Source organism: Girardinichthys multiradiatus, chromosome 14 (assembly GCF_021462225.1).
Source record: "Girardinichthys multiradiatus isolate DD_20200921_A chromosome 14, DD_fGirMul_XY1, whole genome shotgun sequence".
Taxonomy (NCBI): domain Eukaryota; kingdom Metazoa; phylum Chordata; class Actinopteri; order Cyprinodontiformes; family Goodeidae; genus Girardinichthys; species Girardinichthys multiradiatus.
Genome location: NC_061807.1, coordinates 31,887,960 through 31,904,388, shown reverse-complemented (window position 1 = coordinate 31,904,388; position 16,429 = coordinate 31,887,960). Strand labels below are relative to the sequence as shown.

The 16,429-nt window shown below is 40.7% G+C and overlaps 1 protein-coding gene across 10 annotated transcripts in view; it reads left to right on the top strand.

Annotated features, from left to right (window-relative positions):
• Nucleotides 1–16,429, top strand: part of clcn3 (chloride channel 3) — a 51,043-nt gene that overhangs the window by 5,649 nt on the left and 28,965 nt on the right. For 6 of the 10 annotated variants that reach the window (XM_047385602.1, XM_047385597.1, XM_047385605.1 and 3 more), the window contains exon 2: nt 1,392–1,573. The exons of 1 other annotated variant lie outside the window; for it this stretch is intronic. In XM_047385602.1, the coding sequence (XP_047241558.1) occupies nt 1,411–1,573 (163 nt within the window). In that variant the 5' untranslated portion in view covers nt 1,392–1,410. Of the gene's footprint in view, nt 1–86; nt 106–1,391; nt 1,574–12,001; nt 12,321–16,429 lie in introns of those variants that run through there. 3 more of the 10 variants (XM_047385599.1, XM_047385600.1, XM_047385607.1) reach the window with 3 other exon arrangements.

The following is a 16,429-nucleotide window of genomic DNA, read 5'->3' as shown; positions in this document are numbered from 1 at the left end:
AACTAATATTTCCTCTAATATATTCAGCTTGTCTCGGATTCTCAGGGCACTCTGGACAGGGACTATAGGGAGCATGGAGAGGATCACTTCTAGCTTGTCCACAAGGTGGGGTTGTTTGGGAGAACATGGAGGTCCACTCTCAGTTCAGGAGCAGTAATGCCATCGTCATTCTGTCTTTGTGGAAAAGTTGCTGTAAAGATATTTTTTTAAACATAAGTATATTTTTAAATGCCTACATTTACCCATTGTTGAATACCTTGATCATTATATATACTTAAATGGAAATTTAGCTGTTAATACATGAAGATGCTTTCACGCAGGAAGGTCAGAACAATATATCAGGGTCTGAAAACAACAAAACAAGGCAGAAGATATGTGCTTAAATTGTAGAGGAAAGGTCAAATTCTTTGCCGTAGGTGGAAACCGGCCTCAGACACACCTTATGGTCATCTTGTTCACGTTTTTCTTGTAAATGTACTTTTCACTTTATCCTCTGAAGAATAGTAAACGGCAATCTGACAAGTGGATAAAATGAATGAAGGAAGCTTTAGCTTGGCATTGAGGCTGAGTTTGTCCAGAGGGCTGACACTAGGGACTAATTATATTTGTTGTATGTGGTGCCTTGCAGAATAAGTCATACACCTTGATCACTTGTATTTTAGTTTGTGTTAAGCCCCCCTGAGTCAATATGTTGTAGGCCCGACCCCCTCTAAACCCTTCTGTTATTCCGTTTAGGGTCTTTGTCCTGCTGGAAGGTGAACCTCCTCCCCCAGTCTCAAGTCCTTTGGTGCCTCTAATAGGTTTTTTTCCCCCCAGGATTGACCTGTATTTAGCTCCATCCTTCTCCTCAGCTCTGACCAGCTTCTCTGTCTCTGCTGAATAACAGCCTGATGTTTCCACCAACAAATTTTACAGTGAAGGTTGTTCATCTTTCCACCATAGGGTTACTAGATTTTATTCAGGGGTATAAGAGTTATAGGGGCTGAGGTTACAAGCACATCACTCTTTTCAGATGTTAGTTTATACATTTTTTTAATCATTTTTCTTCAAACTGACAATTATACACTACTTTGTTTTGTTCAATCACAGAAAATGCCAATGAAATACACTGACATTTGTTGTGGGAACGGAACAAAAGGCAAAAAAAGTTCAAGACGAATGGAGACTTTTGCAAGGCGCTGTAGCTCAGAATAAATTTGAGTTATGCAGGAATATAAATGTGCATGAATGCTTCAGTTTGTGCCCCTCCATCTTTGCCGTTTACCCTTACCCATCAGTGTATACCTGCTTAGACCCACTTCACCTTGTAGACTCAGCGATCTAGCCTCCTCTCAGCACCACCTGTCTGTATCTTCACCACTCCCCTCCTCCCTCACTCCTTTATCATTCAGGGTAACGGTGCGTTGCTAAATGGAGTCGGAGCAGCTCTACCACAGAGGCTACTGCAGGAACAGCTACAACAGCATTGCCAGCGCCAGCAGTGACGAGGAGCTGCTGGATGGGGCCGGCATCATCATGGACTTCCACACCACCGAGGATGACAACCTGCTCGATGGGGACGCTGCCTCCCCAGGTAGGGACGATACCTCCAAGCTCCTCCCCCAAATAAGTTGATTGATTTGTCTGGAATCGTTAAGCTTCTCCACCCCAACTCCATCTCGATGAGCCATGATTCTCAGTTTCAGGTAGATAAAGCGTCTTTGAGCTCTCGATGGCATTCTTTTGTGCCTGCCTCTGTCTGTGAGAGCATTTTCATAACCAAGATGGATGTCTTTAGTTCCCTCTTCTGGTTGTGAATCACTTCACTACTGAAGTCCAGATGTTTAACTACATCTGCATGTATGTGTTCCTCTGTCTTGTGTCTTCTTCATCCTGATCCTTAGAAAAGCTTCTGCCCATCCATCCAAACACTGTTACGACCCTACTGTCACGATCACCTAAAAACCTTTTAAATGGTGTCACTTTCATTGAGGTCATTCTTGAATTAGACACGAGCCCAAGGCTTCTGATCCATACTCCTTGGTCCTGTGTTTTGGTTGATTATACTGTAGAAGTTTAGTTTTACCTTCTTTTGAAATATTTTGCTATTATGAGTTCTCTGTTAACATTTAGAGCAGAAAAGGTTGTGTTGGATTGTTAGAGTAATAATAACTCAGGAGAGAACGCTGTGCTGCGACACTCAGGGCTCTACAGGAGCTTCCGCTAACAACACGAAGGCTAACTACAGTACTAAAGGGTTTGTCTTTTTCTGCCATCATACTCTATTTGAAAATGTTAGCAGCTTGTTAGAGGACTTTGACACAAGGTGGGCTTATTTACTAGAAAATACAATCTAGAAAACACAGAGACATTGTTAGTTAGTGATGCTAACTGCACGAATTGGCTAATCGAAAAATAACAGTTATTAAAAACTTAAAAACGTCACCATCAGATGTTCTTGGCATTCCGGGTAAACTCCTGTTTTATTGGGACACTGAAGTTGGCATGCAGTCCCGCTCTTGACTAAAGCAGGGTTCTCTCTCTGGCTCAAAATGTATTAGCCTCTGTGGCTGTCAACAAATTCAATTAGCCACCACCCGAATACAGCTTTGGTTGGAAAAAAAAACCATGGTTTAAACTAAACTCAAATGTAATTTATGAAACGTTTGAGGGAAAAATCCTGCAGACTAAAACAAGCAGTAGTGTAGTGCTGGTTGTAAAAATTAAGTAACCCTTTCATTGTGCATGTCCCTGTCTAGCTACCAATAACTAGGTCCTGCTCTGCACTTTCCAGCAATGTTCTCTAGAAGATTCCTACTTCCTGTCACTTAGCAGAGGACATCTCACAATCTACATTTGTCACGGGCCCAATCTTTAAATCCAGGTAGTCGTATCTGTCTGTTTAAAACCAAATCTGTATATTTTCTAAAAAAAACTAACTAGTGACCAAAAGAAGTGTAGAAATATGTAAAACATCCTTTTCTTTAGAGCGCTGTTCCACCGTCATCATATACATAAATCAACATAATGGAGAAGTTTCATTCACATTCTAGAAAGCACAGGACCAAACCTAGAACAGTAGTTTTATTACAGGTGATATTCTTTGTTTCTCCCTACATAAACAGAAATATCCCCCATTTAGTTAGTTTTTCTTTTTCAGATTCAGCTGGGTTATTGTTGCTGCCTATGCTTGACTGGGAAAAAGTTGTATATTGTGGATATTTTATATAGATTTTATAGAAATTAGGACAAAGAGGAGAAACTTCAACTGTAACAAATACATTCCAGCTAAAACTAAAGGATAACTAATGAATGAGGTACGGGTAACGAGTAACGAGTTTCTTTTACTTCATCACCTTACAAGGAGGCCTACTTAAAAAACTTCACTTGTGAAACTTTTATTCAGTTTGTGAAATCTGATTTGGGTTTTGCAAATCATCAAGTTATAGAACCTGTCATTAGTTTGAAAGGTAGTGTAGTAGTTTAATCTAGATCTAGCTTGATCGTTGTAAATATTTTCGATATGGAACTAGAGCAGATCAGAAGAAGTCCAGAGTCGTAAAACAAATGTTCTGGACTGAAAAATAAAACATATCAGCAGATATTTAAATTCAAATGTCAGGATCAGATTGGAACTTTATAAATCTCAATAACCTGTTGTTGTTAGATAAAATGTTTAACTGGATTTATGGTTCTGGCATGTTCTGCCACTCTGCTTATTTGTCAGTGCTGTTTCCAATCCTCTGCTGTCTCCAGAGTCCCAGTGTCACGCAGTCTGCTTGGCAACGTTGCAGCTGGTTTTACCTGTTTAAGTTGTTTCTCTTTGCGTCGTATTGCTTATACAAATTTAATTATTAGTTAAACCTCTGTGCTGTCTGTAAACCCATTAATATCTCTGTCGGCCTTCATGTTTCATCATTTTTCAAATCATGACCCTTATTTCTGGTATAGTCATATGTTTTTCCTTGAATCAACAACTCAGTGACCCTGACAGGCTTATTTGTTATGTTTCTACATCCCGATGGGTGTTCCCTGAGTCTCGCTCACATTTCCTCACACATGGAGTGGATCAAATAGAAAACAAACTTGCTGAGGTCTGTGTCAGAGGTGTCTCTACAATGTAAATTAGCGGCTCTTTAAAGAAAAAAGAAACTCGTTTAAACAATTTTTCTGTAATGGGTAAAAATGTCCGGCTTACACTCTTCTTGAAGGTTTTCCTCTCAATTTGAACTGAGAAACAAGGATCACATACCGGTTTTTTTTGTGCTCTGAAGAAAAATACAGGTGATCATAATAACAGACGTATTGGCTAATGAATCCTAATGTAGTTTTTATTCTTTTTCTGCTCTGTCAAACAGACGAGAGGCTGAGTCTAGCCACCTCCCACCCCTGGGGTCACACACCTTGTCATTAATGACTCCTTGACATCAGCTTCTCTTATTCTGTATTTCTAACAATAATTAAAGTGTATTTATTTGCAATCTAGATTCTAAACTGAGAAAATCTATAGTTCAAATTTGATACCCAAACTGAAGTGAAAGTAGCCAATGACAGATTATTACAGATTTATATATATTCATAACACAATATGGCCGAACAAACTCCTATTGAAGCTACACAAACTTGGATAGAACGACACCTTATGCAGCTGGACTTTGGACTTTTTAATGAATCCCACAAAGTGTGTGAGAGTGGACAAGCACACTTCCACCACCCTTTCCAATTCTTACGGGGGCCCCACAGGGCTGTGTGCTCAGCCCAGTGCTCTACACCCTCCTCACACATGACTGCACAGCTTCTTCACCATCAAATATGCTTATACCACCACCTTGCTGGGGCTTATTAGCAGCAACAATGAGACAGCATACAGAACTGAGGTACAACAGCTGGGATCATGGTGCGAAAACCACAACCTGGTCCTTACCATCAAAAAACCAAAGACCTAATTGTGGGCTTTTGTTAAGACCGTAGTAATATTGGCAGCGAAGTCATAGAAAGGGTTACAAAATTTGAATTCCTGAGTGTGACTGAGACTGAGGACCTGTCCTGGAGTTCTATCATCTTTCCAGCTTGCTGAAAGGCCTCACAACGTCCTTTCTTTCTGAAGAAACTGAAATGGGCCAAAATCAGCAACTTATGATAAACCTTTCCAAATGTGCCATTGGAAGTGCTTTAATCTATGGATTCCTGCGTGGTTCTCCAGCTGCACTAAGGCTGACCAGCAGGCTCTCAAGCGGGTGGTTAAACAGCAGGGAGGATCATCGGGACTACTCTCCCGAGGATCAGAACTATCTATACCACCCGCTGACTGAGACAAGTGGAACAGCATCCTGCAGGACAGGTACCATCCTGTATATGACCTGGTTTACCTGTTACTCTCAGGCAGAAGGTACAGGTCCATAAGCACCAGGTGTCCCCAGGCTGTGAATCCCCCTTTCTCTGTGCCTGCCCATCATCGTCACATCTCAGATCTCACTATGACAATTACTGTGAGCTGGTTATTGCATTGTTGCAGCAACCAGTTAGCATTCCTTAAACATCTGACTGTTTACAGTATATCTCCCCTCTCTTATCCTGCCCTTGGATGCGGTATTACTATCTGTGCCCCCACTGACCACCAGAGCCTTATAAGTTATATTTATTTATTTTGCACCACTTTGCACTATACTTTATAACTGTTGTTATAAAGACAATGATGATAAAGTGTCTGACTGATTGACTTACTGACTGATTGATTGAAATTACCTCTTACCTCCCTTTCTTGAATCACATTCCCAGTATGCCCAAAAATGGGTTTGACAGGAATTTTGACATCATTTCACTGTCATTCCTCATCTCCTCCAGATTTGACCCAGTAAAACCCAGTTTGGATTCTAGCATTATCCTCTCCTTAGAGAATCCTCTGACACAGTTGAAGAACAGCCTGCTCTTCGGTTTTAACTTGGTAGCACTTTTTGGCTTAAAGTTTGTGTCTTTCCACTACATAAATCAGATCAAGCTTGGAATCATACCATTCTTTGTTTTGCTATATTTATTATTTATTCTAAACACGTTAGCCCTGCCCCCTTTTAAATCATTCAATTGTATTAAAATAAAGACTTTACGTTTTGCAATTATTTAACTGACAGTAAGTTAACTGAGTTATCTAAGGATAAAACACCCAAACACCTTTAAAACAGCTAGGGGCTGATGCAGAAGAATGGCGCAACAAATGACAGTTGCTGCTTTGCATTTTAAGTCACGCTTTAGAAAGCATATTTAGACTGTAGCTGGATATTAACATTTTTGGCTTATCATTCTGCAAGGTTGAACTCAAAACATGATAAACTTGAATGTGGGTTAGCATTTAGTACCTTAATCATTTAAATGTGTTTGGAGCACTGCATTAGGCATTTCTTCATCTTACTAGTGCAACATTAGGCTTTTTAACATCTTCGTATTACCCATTATAACATCTCAGTGCAGCTGGGCTATCTTAGTAGCCTAGTTTTCAAGGTTAGAGTCTGAAAGAGAGCACATAGTTAGTCACAGTAAAAGCTCAGTCAGTAGGAGAGAGAAAGGGTTAAACACTGAAAGACAGGGCCAAGTGTATCATCAGTAGAAGGTGAGCATTAAGTTGTTGCCAGCAGAAGCTTGGACGATGCCCCTCTCCAGAAAGGGGCATCGTCTACCTGTGAAGGTGTCACAGGTAGACACAGAGTCAGGCCAGGTGTAGCTTTTAGGAAGAGAAAAGCGAGACAACATGAAGTTAAAAGCTGAAATAACAGCAAATAATGCAAAATTGGAGAGTAGTATGAGAATGTAGCGAAGAGGGTGAAAGTGGTCATTATGTCCTCCAGCAGCCTAAGCCTATAGCAACATAACTACAGAGATAGCTCAGGATAACCTAAGCCGCTCTAACTATAAGCTTTATCAAAAAGGAAAGTTTTACGCCTAGCCTTAAAACTTTGTCCTGCTACCTTATATTATTTGATGATGAAATGAAAGTTTGTGTTTGCATATTTTGTGTTTTTAGGTAAGCCAGTTTTGGTTATATTTTAGAATGTTTACTTTCTTCCAGATTTACTTCTTCTTCATCATCTCTGAAAGTGGACCTTTGTGCTTTTTTATAAACAAATAACATTACTGAGTTCATCAAAGAAAACTGAATATTGTTCAGTTAAAGAAGGATCAGATCTGTAAACGTTCTTATAATTTGCTATCCTGAAACATGCAGTAATGACTTTTGCTAATGACGAGGCTGTATGTACATGTTTGGTTAGACAGGATTTCAGTGCCAGATGAGTAACTTCATTCCTATAAACCTGTCTGGCAGCCAGCCGCTGTAAGCATGCCTTTCAGTATCTAGATTAACGCGCTTCTTTTGAATTAGTTTGCAGGCTATTCTTTACCTCCTTCTGCTATTTGGATGTAGTGGTGATGGGTGTGTTCACAGAAAACTTCACAAAGTCCTCCTTAGGGCCAGTACTGGGACCGGTTGGCCAGGCACTCTTGTCATCATCATTTGGAGTTAGGCACTCAAAGGCTTTGTTTCAGTCTCACAAAAAAAAAACCAAACAGAAATATAATTTGATGCAAAAAAGAAGTGTTCCTCAAGCTGGAACTGGTTTTAGGGAAACGAGAGCCATTTTTGATTTTGATTTGTTTTTATGATCTCACTAATATTCCTTGAGGAAGGAGGGGAAAAACTATGGCTGGAATCACCTTATTTATCGCCCACCAACAGCGAGCCACCTGAAGGTAAGAACCATGGAGCTCTAAAGATATTTATTCTGTAGTTCTACCTAATAATTAACAAGTCCAGGGCCCGCACATTTAATTGCTTGTTTTGTGTAATAACAAGCAATTAAATTGAGTTTGCCCAACCCCTCTGAAGTGTAGTGGTTGTGAACTATGTTGGATTTTACCTTTTGTAAACTTCTGTGTGTTAGGATTAGGGTTAAATGTGTTGGAACAAACAATGGTTTAAAATTACTTCACAGGCTTTTTTGTGGTTGTTGTCATTCTGACTTAGAAAATGCCTACAGAAGCAACTCCTGGAAACATATTTCATTTTCTATTGAATTGGTTTAGAAACTATCAGTAAGGATTTGTATACAGAGGGGAAAAAAAGCGTCTTTATGTACTTCTCTCGTTTGTGGTCTTACAAACCGTTTTATTTGTTTGATTGTAAGCAGGTTAAAGGTTTTCCAAGTTAAATTTTAAACAGCAACAATACAATATTTATTTCCACAATATTTGCACGTAGGCAGAGAAAGCTAACGTTGTTTTCCACTACGTTATCATAGGTTTTTTTCATATACATAATCACTCTGATGCCTGTGTCAAAGACTGTATTCAGCTCATTAGAATAATTTTTCTTTGCTTGTTAGCAAGCAAAAAAATAAATTTAAAACGAGTAAATAACTGTAAGACTGCACTTTCAATTCATACTCCTATTTTGTACCAATGAAAAGCCACTTTGTTCCCCCCTCCATCAATTTCAAACCCATAAAAGGGTCTACTTGTGTAGTTTCCCAGTTTTTTCCATTTGATATTTAAGCCTCTTTGATGAATTTTGGAGATAGTCATAAAAAGGACTAAATCCCATGTTTAACAGTATATTATTTTCTCTAGTTTTTATATTACAACCTGCATCCTTTGATTTGGTACTGATACTTGTTTGGGCGTGTTGACTCAGGAATAGAGAATGGCCTCTAATCAAATGAAAGTACCCTGTATGGCCATAAGTATTAGTTCATTCATCCAAATCAATGAATAGAGGTGATCTGACCACCTCCGTGGCCCTAGGGGTATGAAATCCAACACCTAGGCATCTACAAATATTTGTATCACGATAGGATGTCACTAGTGCAACAAGGCCATTCACCATACAGGTCCTTCTCAAAATATTAGCATATTGTGATAAAGTTCATTATTTTCCATAATGTAATGATGAAAATTTAACATTCATATATTTTAGATTCATTGCACACTAACTGAAATATTTCAGGTCTTTTATTGTTTTAATACGGATGATTTTGGCATACAGCTCATGAAAACCCAAAATTCCTATCTCACAAAATTAGCATATTTCATCCGACCAATAAAAGAAAAGTGTTTTTAATACAAAAAACGTCAACCTTCAAATAATCATGTACAGTTATGCACTCAATACTTGGTCGGGAATCCTTTGGCAGAAATGACTGCTTCAATGCGGCGTGGCATGGAGGAAATCAGCCTGTGGCACTGCTGAGGTCTTATGGAGGCCCAGGATGCTTCGATAGCGGCCTTTAGCTCATCCAGAGTGTTGGGTCTTGAATCTCTCAACGTTCTCTTCACAATATCCCACAGATTCTCTATGGGGTCAGGTCAGGAGAGTTGGCAGGCCATTGAGCACAGTGATACCATGGTCAGTAAACCATTTACCAGTGGTTTGGCACTGTGAGCAGGTGCCAGGTCGTGCTGAAAATGAAATCTTCATCTCCATAAAGCTTTTCAGCAGATGGAAGCATGAAGTGCTCCAAAATCTCCTGATAGCTAGCTGCATTGACCCTGCCCTTGATAAAACACAGTGGACCAAACACCAGCAGCTGACACGGCACCCCAGACCATCACTGACTGTGGGTACTTGACACTGGACTTCTGGCATTTTGGCATTTCCTTCTCCCCAGTCTTCCTCCAGACTCTGGCACCTTGATTCCGAATGACATGCAGAATTTGCTTTCATCCGAAAAAAAGTACTTTGGACCACTGAGCAACAGTCCAGTGCTGCTTCTCTGTAGCCCAGGTCAGGCGCTTCTGCCGCTGTTTCTGGTTCAAAAGTGGCTTGACCTGGGGAATGCGGCACCTGTAGCCCATTTCCTGCACACGCCTGTGCACGGTGGTTCTGGATGTTTCTACTCCAGACTCAGTCCACTGCTTCCGCAGGTCCCCCAAGGTCTGGAATCGGCCCTTCTCCACAATCTTCCTCAGAGTCCGGTCACCTCTTCTCGTTGTGCAGCGTTTCTGCCACACTTTTCCTTCCCACAGGACTTCCCACTGAGGTGCCTTGATACAGCACTCTGGGAACAGCCTATTCGTTCAGAAATGTCTTTCTGTGTCTTACCCTGTTGCTTGAGGGTGTCAATAGTGGCCTTCTGGACAGCAGTCAGGTCGGCAGTCTTACCCATGATTGGGGTTTTGAGTGATGAACCAGGCTGGGAGTTTTAAAGGCCTCAGGAATCTTTTGCAGGTGTTTAGAGTTAACTCGTTGATTCAGATGATTAGGTTCATAGCTCATTTAGAGACCCTTTTAATGATATGCTAATTTTGTGAGATAGGAATTTTGGGTTTTCATGAGCTGTATGCCACAATCATCCGTATTAAGACAATAAAAGACCTGAAATATTTCAGTTAGTGTGCAATGAATCTAAAATATATGAATGTTAAATTTTCATCATGACATTATGGAAAATAATGAACTTTATCACAATATGCTAATATTTTGAGAAGGACCTGTATTTCTTTACTAAATTTGGCACAGTCAACTGTTAGTGATATTATAACACAGTGGAAGCGATTGGGAATTATGGCAGCCTAACCAGAGGTCTCCAAACTTCACGTGGCCTTTCAGGTTAGGTCATGAACAGCGCATAGAGAGTTTTATGTGTCTCTTTGGACAAGCAGCTACATCCAAGCCGAGTGCAAAGCATCAGATGTAGTGATGTGTAAAGCAGGCCGCCACTGCGCTCTAGAGCAGTGGAGATGTATTCTCTGGAGTGATGAATCATGCCTCTCTGTCTGGCAATCCAGTGGACACGTTTGGGGCAGTACTTGCCTGACTGTGTTTGGAAATATGGTGGAAGGGGGATTATGGTGTGGGGCTGTTTTGTGGGAGTTGGGCTCGGCTCCTTAAAAATGTAAAAGGTAAAAAGGTAAAAGGAAATCTTATTCCTTCTGCATACCAAGACATATTGAAAAATGTCATTCTCCAGATGCTGTGGGTACTATATAGATGGTTCCTTCATCCTCTTCTAATAACAGGACGTGCGTGTAAAGGCAAGTAACCCAATACATATAGCAACCTGGTATTTCTTCCTGGTTCACACCTTTCTGCTTTTAGATCTTTATTGGCATCACATGGCAACACGTCCTTACAGTAGATTATGAAAGATTACTTCAAATCATTAGTTGTCGAAGTCATTACAACATATTTTTTGGCAGACGACTCCTTTATGTTTTTGCTTTTTTATTTAGTGTTACATATTGTTAAACAAAACGTAATATCAGGAAAAGACAAATACATAAAGCAGTTTTTAAAAGGGGATTTAAGATCACACCTAACACCTATATGCCTGAGTGAAAACAGTAGTCTCATTTCTAAGAACATCATTAAGACCTTCAAAATGCCTGACACGTCACCAGACCTGAATGCAGCCATGTCACTCAACTTGATTTTTATTTATGTTTCTAACAAAAACAGCAGAGCAGCCATTTCCCTTCAGCAAGCAAATAATAAAGAGGAAAGGCAGCATTCATCTGCAAACCAAGAACTCTTAAAGAAATCCGAGTCTGTCATCAAAGGCTTGAAGCTTCGGGAATATAAGAATAAATGAAAGATGTGCTAACCTTAGTTGATTTCAAGTGCTAGAGTCAACATGAGTGATAAACACGTAAATTATTAAAACAAGTTAATAAGAAGTGACATTGATTTTTCATCATCTTTTCACTTTTTGCAGCATATACAACTATCTACTTCTCAGTGTTTTCACCTAATAGTTAATTTTGTACCAGCAAGGTCTTAATTATTATTAATCAAGACATTTAATGAGGATAAACTGTCATTTGGCTCTCCGTCAGTGCTGAGAATGAGGTAGTCCATTTTAAATGTCACCCACTATGAACGTATCTAAACACCCCTGTGATCCGATCCCATGGTCTCTCCAGTTCAGGCAGGACTTTCAGGCCTTCCATAGCAACCGAAGCAGGCAGGGCTGACCGGCTTAGCGTGATCAGCTTTCTCTGGGTGGGTGGGTGTGGGGGGGGGGGATGACATCATCAGCTCTCAGTCAGCTGCTGCAGTGGAGAGCAAGCAAGAAAAGGGAGGGGAGGGAAAGAGAGGACTGCACATCGATACACACATTTCTCTCCTCTATCTCTCTCTCTCGCTCACACACACACCACGTCACACAGCCCTGCTTGTCTTCCTTTGGTGAACATGGCAGCGGCAGCAGCAAATGGCACACGCAGCGAGCAGAGCCCAGTTTAGCCTAGCTTCTGTTTGATAGTCAGCATGGAGGAGGAGGACGCAGCAGACGACCCCTATCTGCCCTACGACGGGGGAGGGGACACCATTCCCCTGCAGGAGATCCCTAGAAGAGGTACGCCACGATTTCCTTGTTTCCCCACGCCTCTGCCATAACAGAGGCCGACATTCTTCTTCTCCTTCAGTGAGCATGTGAATCCATATGGCAGGTTTATCAGCCGCTTCTGTTAGGACATAAAGACCGATGGTATTTTTCTGAAAATAGCTCCCGTCACGTTCAACGCTTTGTTGATCATTGACCAGCTGTGTGCGCCGAAGATGACGAGATAAAGGAGGAGCTGATTTCACATGAGAGCTTCAGCCTGTTTGCAGAACACCTTAGATATCCAAGTTCTTTTCCCAGCGGAAGGACGTTCTTCTGGGTCTTAATATGTTGATTTAATGTTAATATATGAATACGTGGACTATGCAGGGACACCTGTTAGCTGGTTGCCGTGTGTTACAATAAATTCAGCGTAACTGGTTCTGCAGGATCTGGTACGATTAGCATCGTGACACTTTCAGTTCAGTAGCCGTTTCTTGGCCTTCATACATGGCTTTAGGGCAGATTTCTCATTAGTAACGTGAGCGTGTTTGTTCCTTCGAGCCTTGTTAGATTATCACAGTGAGCGAGCAGAGACAAAACACTCCCAGAGAGTTAGACACATGCAGTTCCTTCTCCCTTTCAGGCTCTTTCAACAAAATAATTCTATGTCTTCAGTCTTATTCCTCCATTGACTTAGCTAAATGGCGTGGTTCTTACTGGGCAATAACCGCATACAGACTAAGTTGATCATTAATAGTGAACCATCACCTATATGCTATGTGTCTACTAATGTTATTACAAAACAGAACTTTGGTAATTCAGTCATTTGGGGGTCATTAACCTCTAAGTGTTTCACCTTTTTTTGGTTTGTTGAGAACACATCAATAGTAAACACAAGATGTAGTTCCCTGAATTCATTCTCTCTGGATTAAAACAAAATCTGTTTCATACCATCCCTGTATGGTAAATCCACAGGGAGAGTTAACAATACATATTTACCAATCAATCGGCCAAAGATCGAAATCTGACAAATTTTCCAGCATTAGCTCTAATCAGTGAGCAGCAGGTCAAATATTCAAAATCAGATTTTGTCTTTTTTGTTCTTATTTTGCATCAAAAGTAAGAACTTCCACCATTTTCCATCCATAACCACATCAACCAACAACGAAAGTTAGGAACATGTCATGCTGCATAAAGATAAGCTTGTACATTCTTCTTCTTCTGTTAGATTAAAAACTACTACCTTTTGTTTAAGAACCTGCAGGCTGTTTCTATTTTACGTGGTTTAGTCCGCAGAATGAAAAATCGATACAGCTTAAAGAAAAATAGAGATGACTATTGACCAGAAAAAGCCTGATCGATGCGTCTCTGGTTAAAGAGAGAGGAGGTTTTTGTGTCTTTCAGATTTTTAAGGCTTTGATGTATTTACAGAAGCTCCAGGGATTCTCCCGTCCTCCTCTGTAGACCTGGAGTAGGTCAGCAGCAGGGCTCCTTAGAACTCAGCCAGGTTGTTGGGGTCAGTTCTCGATCACATGACAGCTGAGCAGGCTAACGCTGCTGCCATCCTGCTGATACAGACTGTCTTAACCAGCTGCCCGTAAACCTCCCTGAGCTGATTTACTCAACAATACTAGCGTAGGACTTATCAGGACGAGGGGTGGTCACCATACATTAGCTACACAAATATTCTAAAAGCTTATTAGATTAACATATATTCCTTCATGTTAGGAATGCAGTTTGCCTTTAAAACTTTATTTAGAGAATTGTCTTTGACAGTCAGCGAGCCTGTGTGTATTAGTCGTTAGGCAGAAACTGCAGCGTCACTGAGCTACACTATGGGGGGGAAGAAACTCAAACCCTATTTTAATGTGTGTGTGTCTTTTGTCTGGATGTTTGCTGGAGCGTCAAAAGCATTATGCTGGAGACATGAGTGCAGTCCCCTTGAATCTCTGTTTTCCATGTCGTCACCATTGCTTTCCTTGACACCGCGTTCAACCCTCCCTCTATTAGTCCAGCATCATCAGGAGGAGCTTGTCTTGTTTATCCCAGTAGTCGGGTGTCGTTTCTTCTTCTTTACACCTGTACTCAACTCCTATATGTTCTAAATCCAAATCTGATGATTTATGGAAAATTTGATCATTACTGTTTACTAGCACTGGCTTACATTTGTTGATGAACTGAGGATATCACACAGCCGTATTTCCCTCTTTGGGTGTATAAGAGGTTTATTTACAGGTGCAGATATCTAGAATAATGCATATATCCATATAATTTCACTGTTGTGTCAAATATACAGGTCCTTCTCAAAATATTAGCATATTGTGATAAAGTTCATTATTTTCCATAATGTCATGATGAAAATTTAACATTCATATATTTTAGATTCATTGCACACTAACTGAAATATTTCAAGTCTTTTATTGTCTTAATACGGATGATTTTGGCATACAGCTCATGAAAACCCAAAATTCCTATCTCACAAAATTAGCATATCATTAAAAGGGTCTCTAAACGAGCTATGAACCTAATTATCTGAATCAACGAGTTAACTCTAAACACCTGCAAAAGATTCCTGAGGCCTTTAAAACTCCCAGCCTGGTTCATCACTCAAAACCCCAATCATGGGTAAGACTGCCGACCTGACTGCTGTCCAGAAGGCCACTATTGACACCCTCAAGCAAGAGGGTAAGACACAGAAAGAAATTTCTGAACGAATAGGCTGTTCCCAGAGTGCTGTATCAAGGCACCTCAGTGGGAAGTCTGTGGGAAGGAAAAAGTGTGGCAGAAAACGCTGCACAACGAGAAGAGGTGACCGGACCCTGAGGAAGATTGTGGAGAGGGGCCGATTCCAGACCTTGGGGGACCTGCGGAAGCAGTGGACTGAGTCTGGAGTAGAAACATCCAGAGCCACCGTGCACAGGCGTGTGCAGGAAATGGGCTACAGGTGCACTTCATGCTTCCATTTGCTGAAAAGCTTTATGGAGATGAAGATTTCATTTCATTTCATTTTTCAGCACGACCTGGCACCTGCTCACAGTGCCAAAACCACTGGTAAATGGTTTACTGACCATGGTATCACTGTGCTCAATTGGCCTGCCAACTCTCCTGACCTGAACCCCATAGAGAATCTGTGGGATATTGTGAAGAGAACGTTGAGAGACTCAAGACCCAACACTCTGGATGAGCTAAAGGCCGCTATCGAAGCATCCTGGGCCTCCATAAGACCTCAGCAGTGCCACAGGCTGATTGCCTCCATGCCACGCCGCATAGAAGCAGTCATTTCTGCAAAAGGATTCCCGACCAAGTATTGAGTGCATGACTGTACATGATTATTTGAAGGTTGACGTTTTTTGTATTAAAAACACTTTTCTTTTATTGGTCGGATGAAATATGCTAATTTTGTGAGATAGGAATTTTGGGTTTTCATGAGCTGTATGCCAAAATCATCCATATTAAGACAATAAAAGACCTGAAATATTTCAGTTAGTGTGCAATGAATCTAAAATATATGAATGTTAAATTTTCATCATGACATTATGGAAAATAATGAACTTCATCACAATATGCTAATATTGTGAGAAGGACCTGTATAACCCTAATCTTCTCAGCCTTCCTTGCTTCTCCCACTCACAGGTTTGTTTGAAATTCAAAGCTCAGCTCAAACTCTAATGTAAATGTTTGTGTTAAACCTTAAACCCACCCTAACCTTAGTTCACTACTATCATAACCAACTCCTCAGAAATAGTGGTCTTTCTCATTTGGACCAGGTTTTTACTCCTGGACCTGTTCCAGAACAGGTTTATTTCAAGATAACTCATGCCAATGCGTTTCTGAACATCTCTAGAGTTAGGCTCTTACTTTAAAGCTAAAATGCAAACAAGTTTTGCTTTTAGCTTTCTTCTCTTTCTCTACAGAAATGCATGTAGATGGACTGAACTGCTTTTTTGTTCCTGAAAATCCTCCTGAATATCGGTTTGATTATTCCTGTCCCCAAATTCAAGTAAGGATAAAAAGCAGTGATGTTGAGCTCTTACAGCAGCTCTTTTAGAGTTTCCATGAGGCCTCATGGACCTGAGTTTAGTTGTAGGGAATGGTAGTGGAAAGGTTTTCTGCCAATAGTCAAGCACTACTGGAGGTGT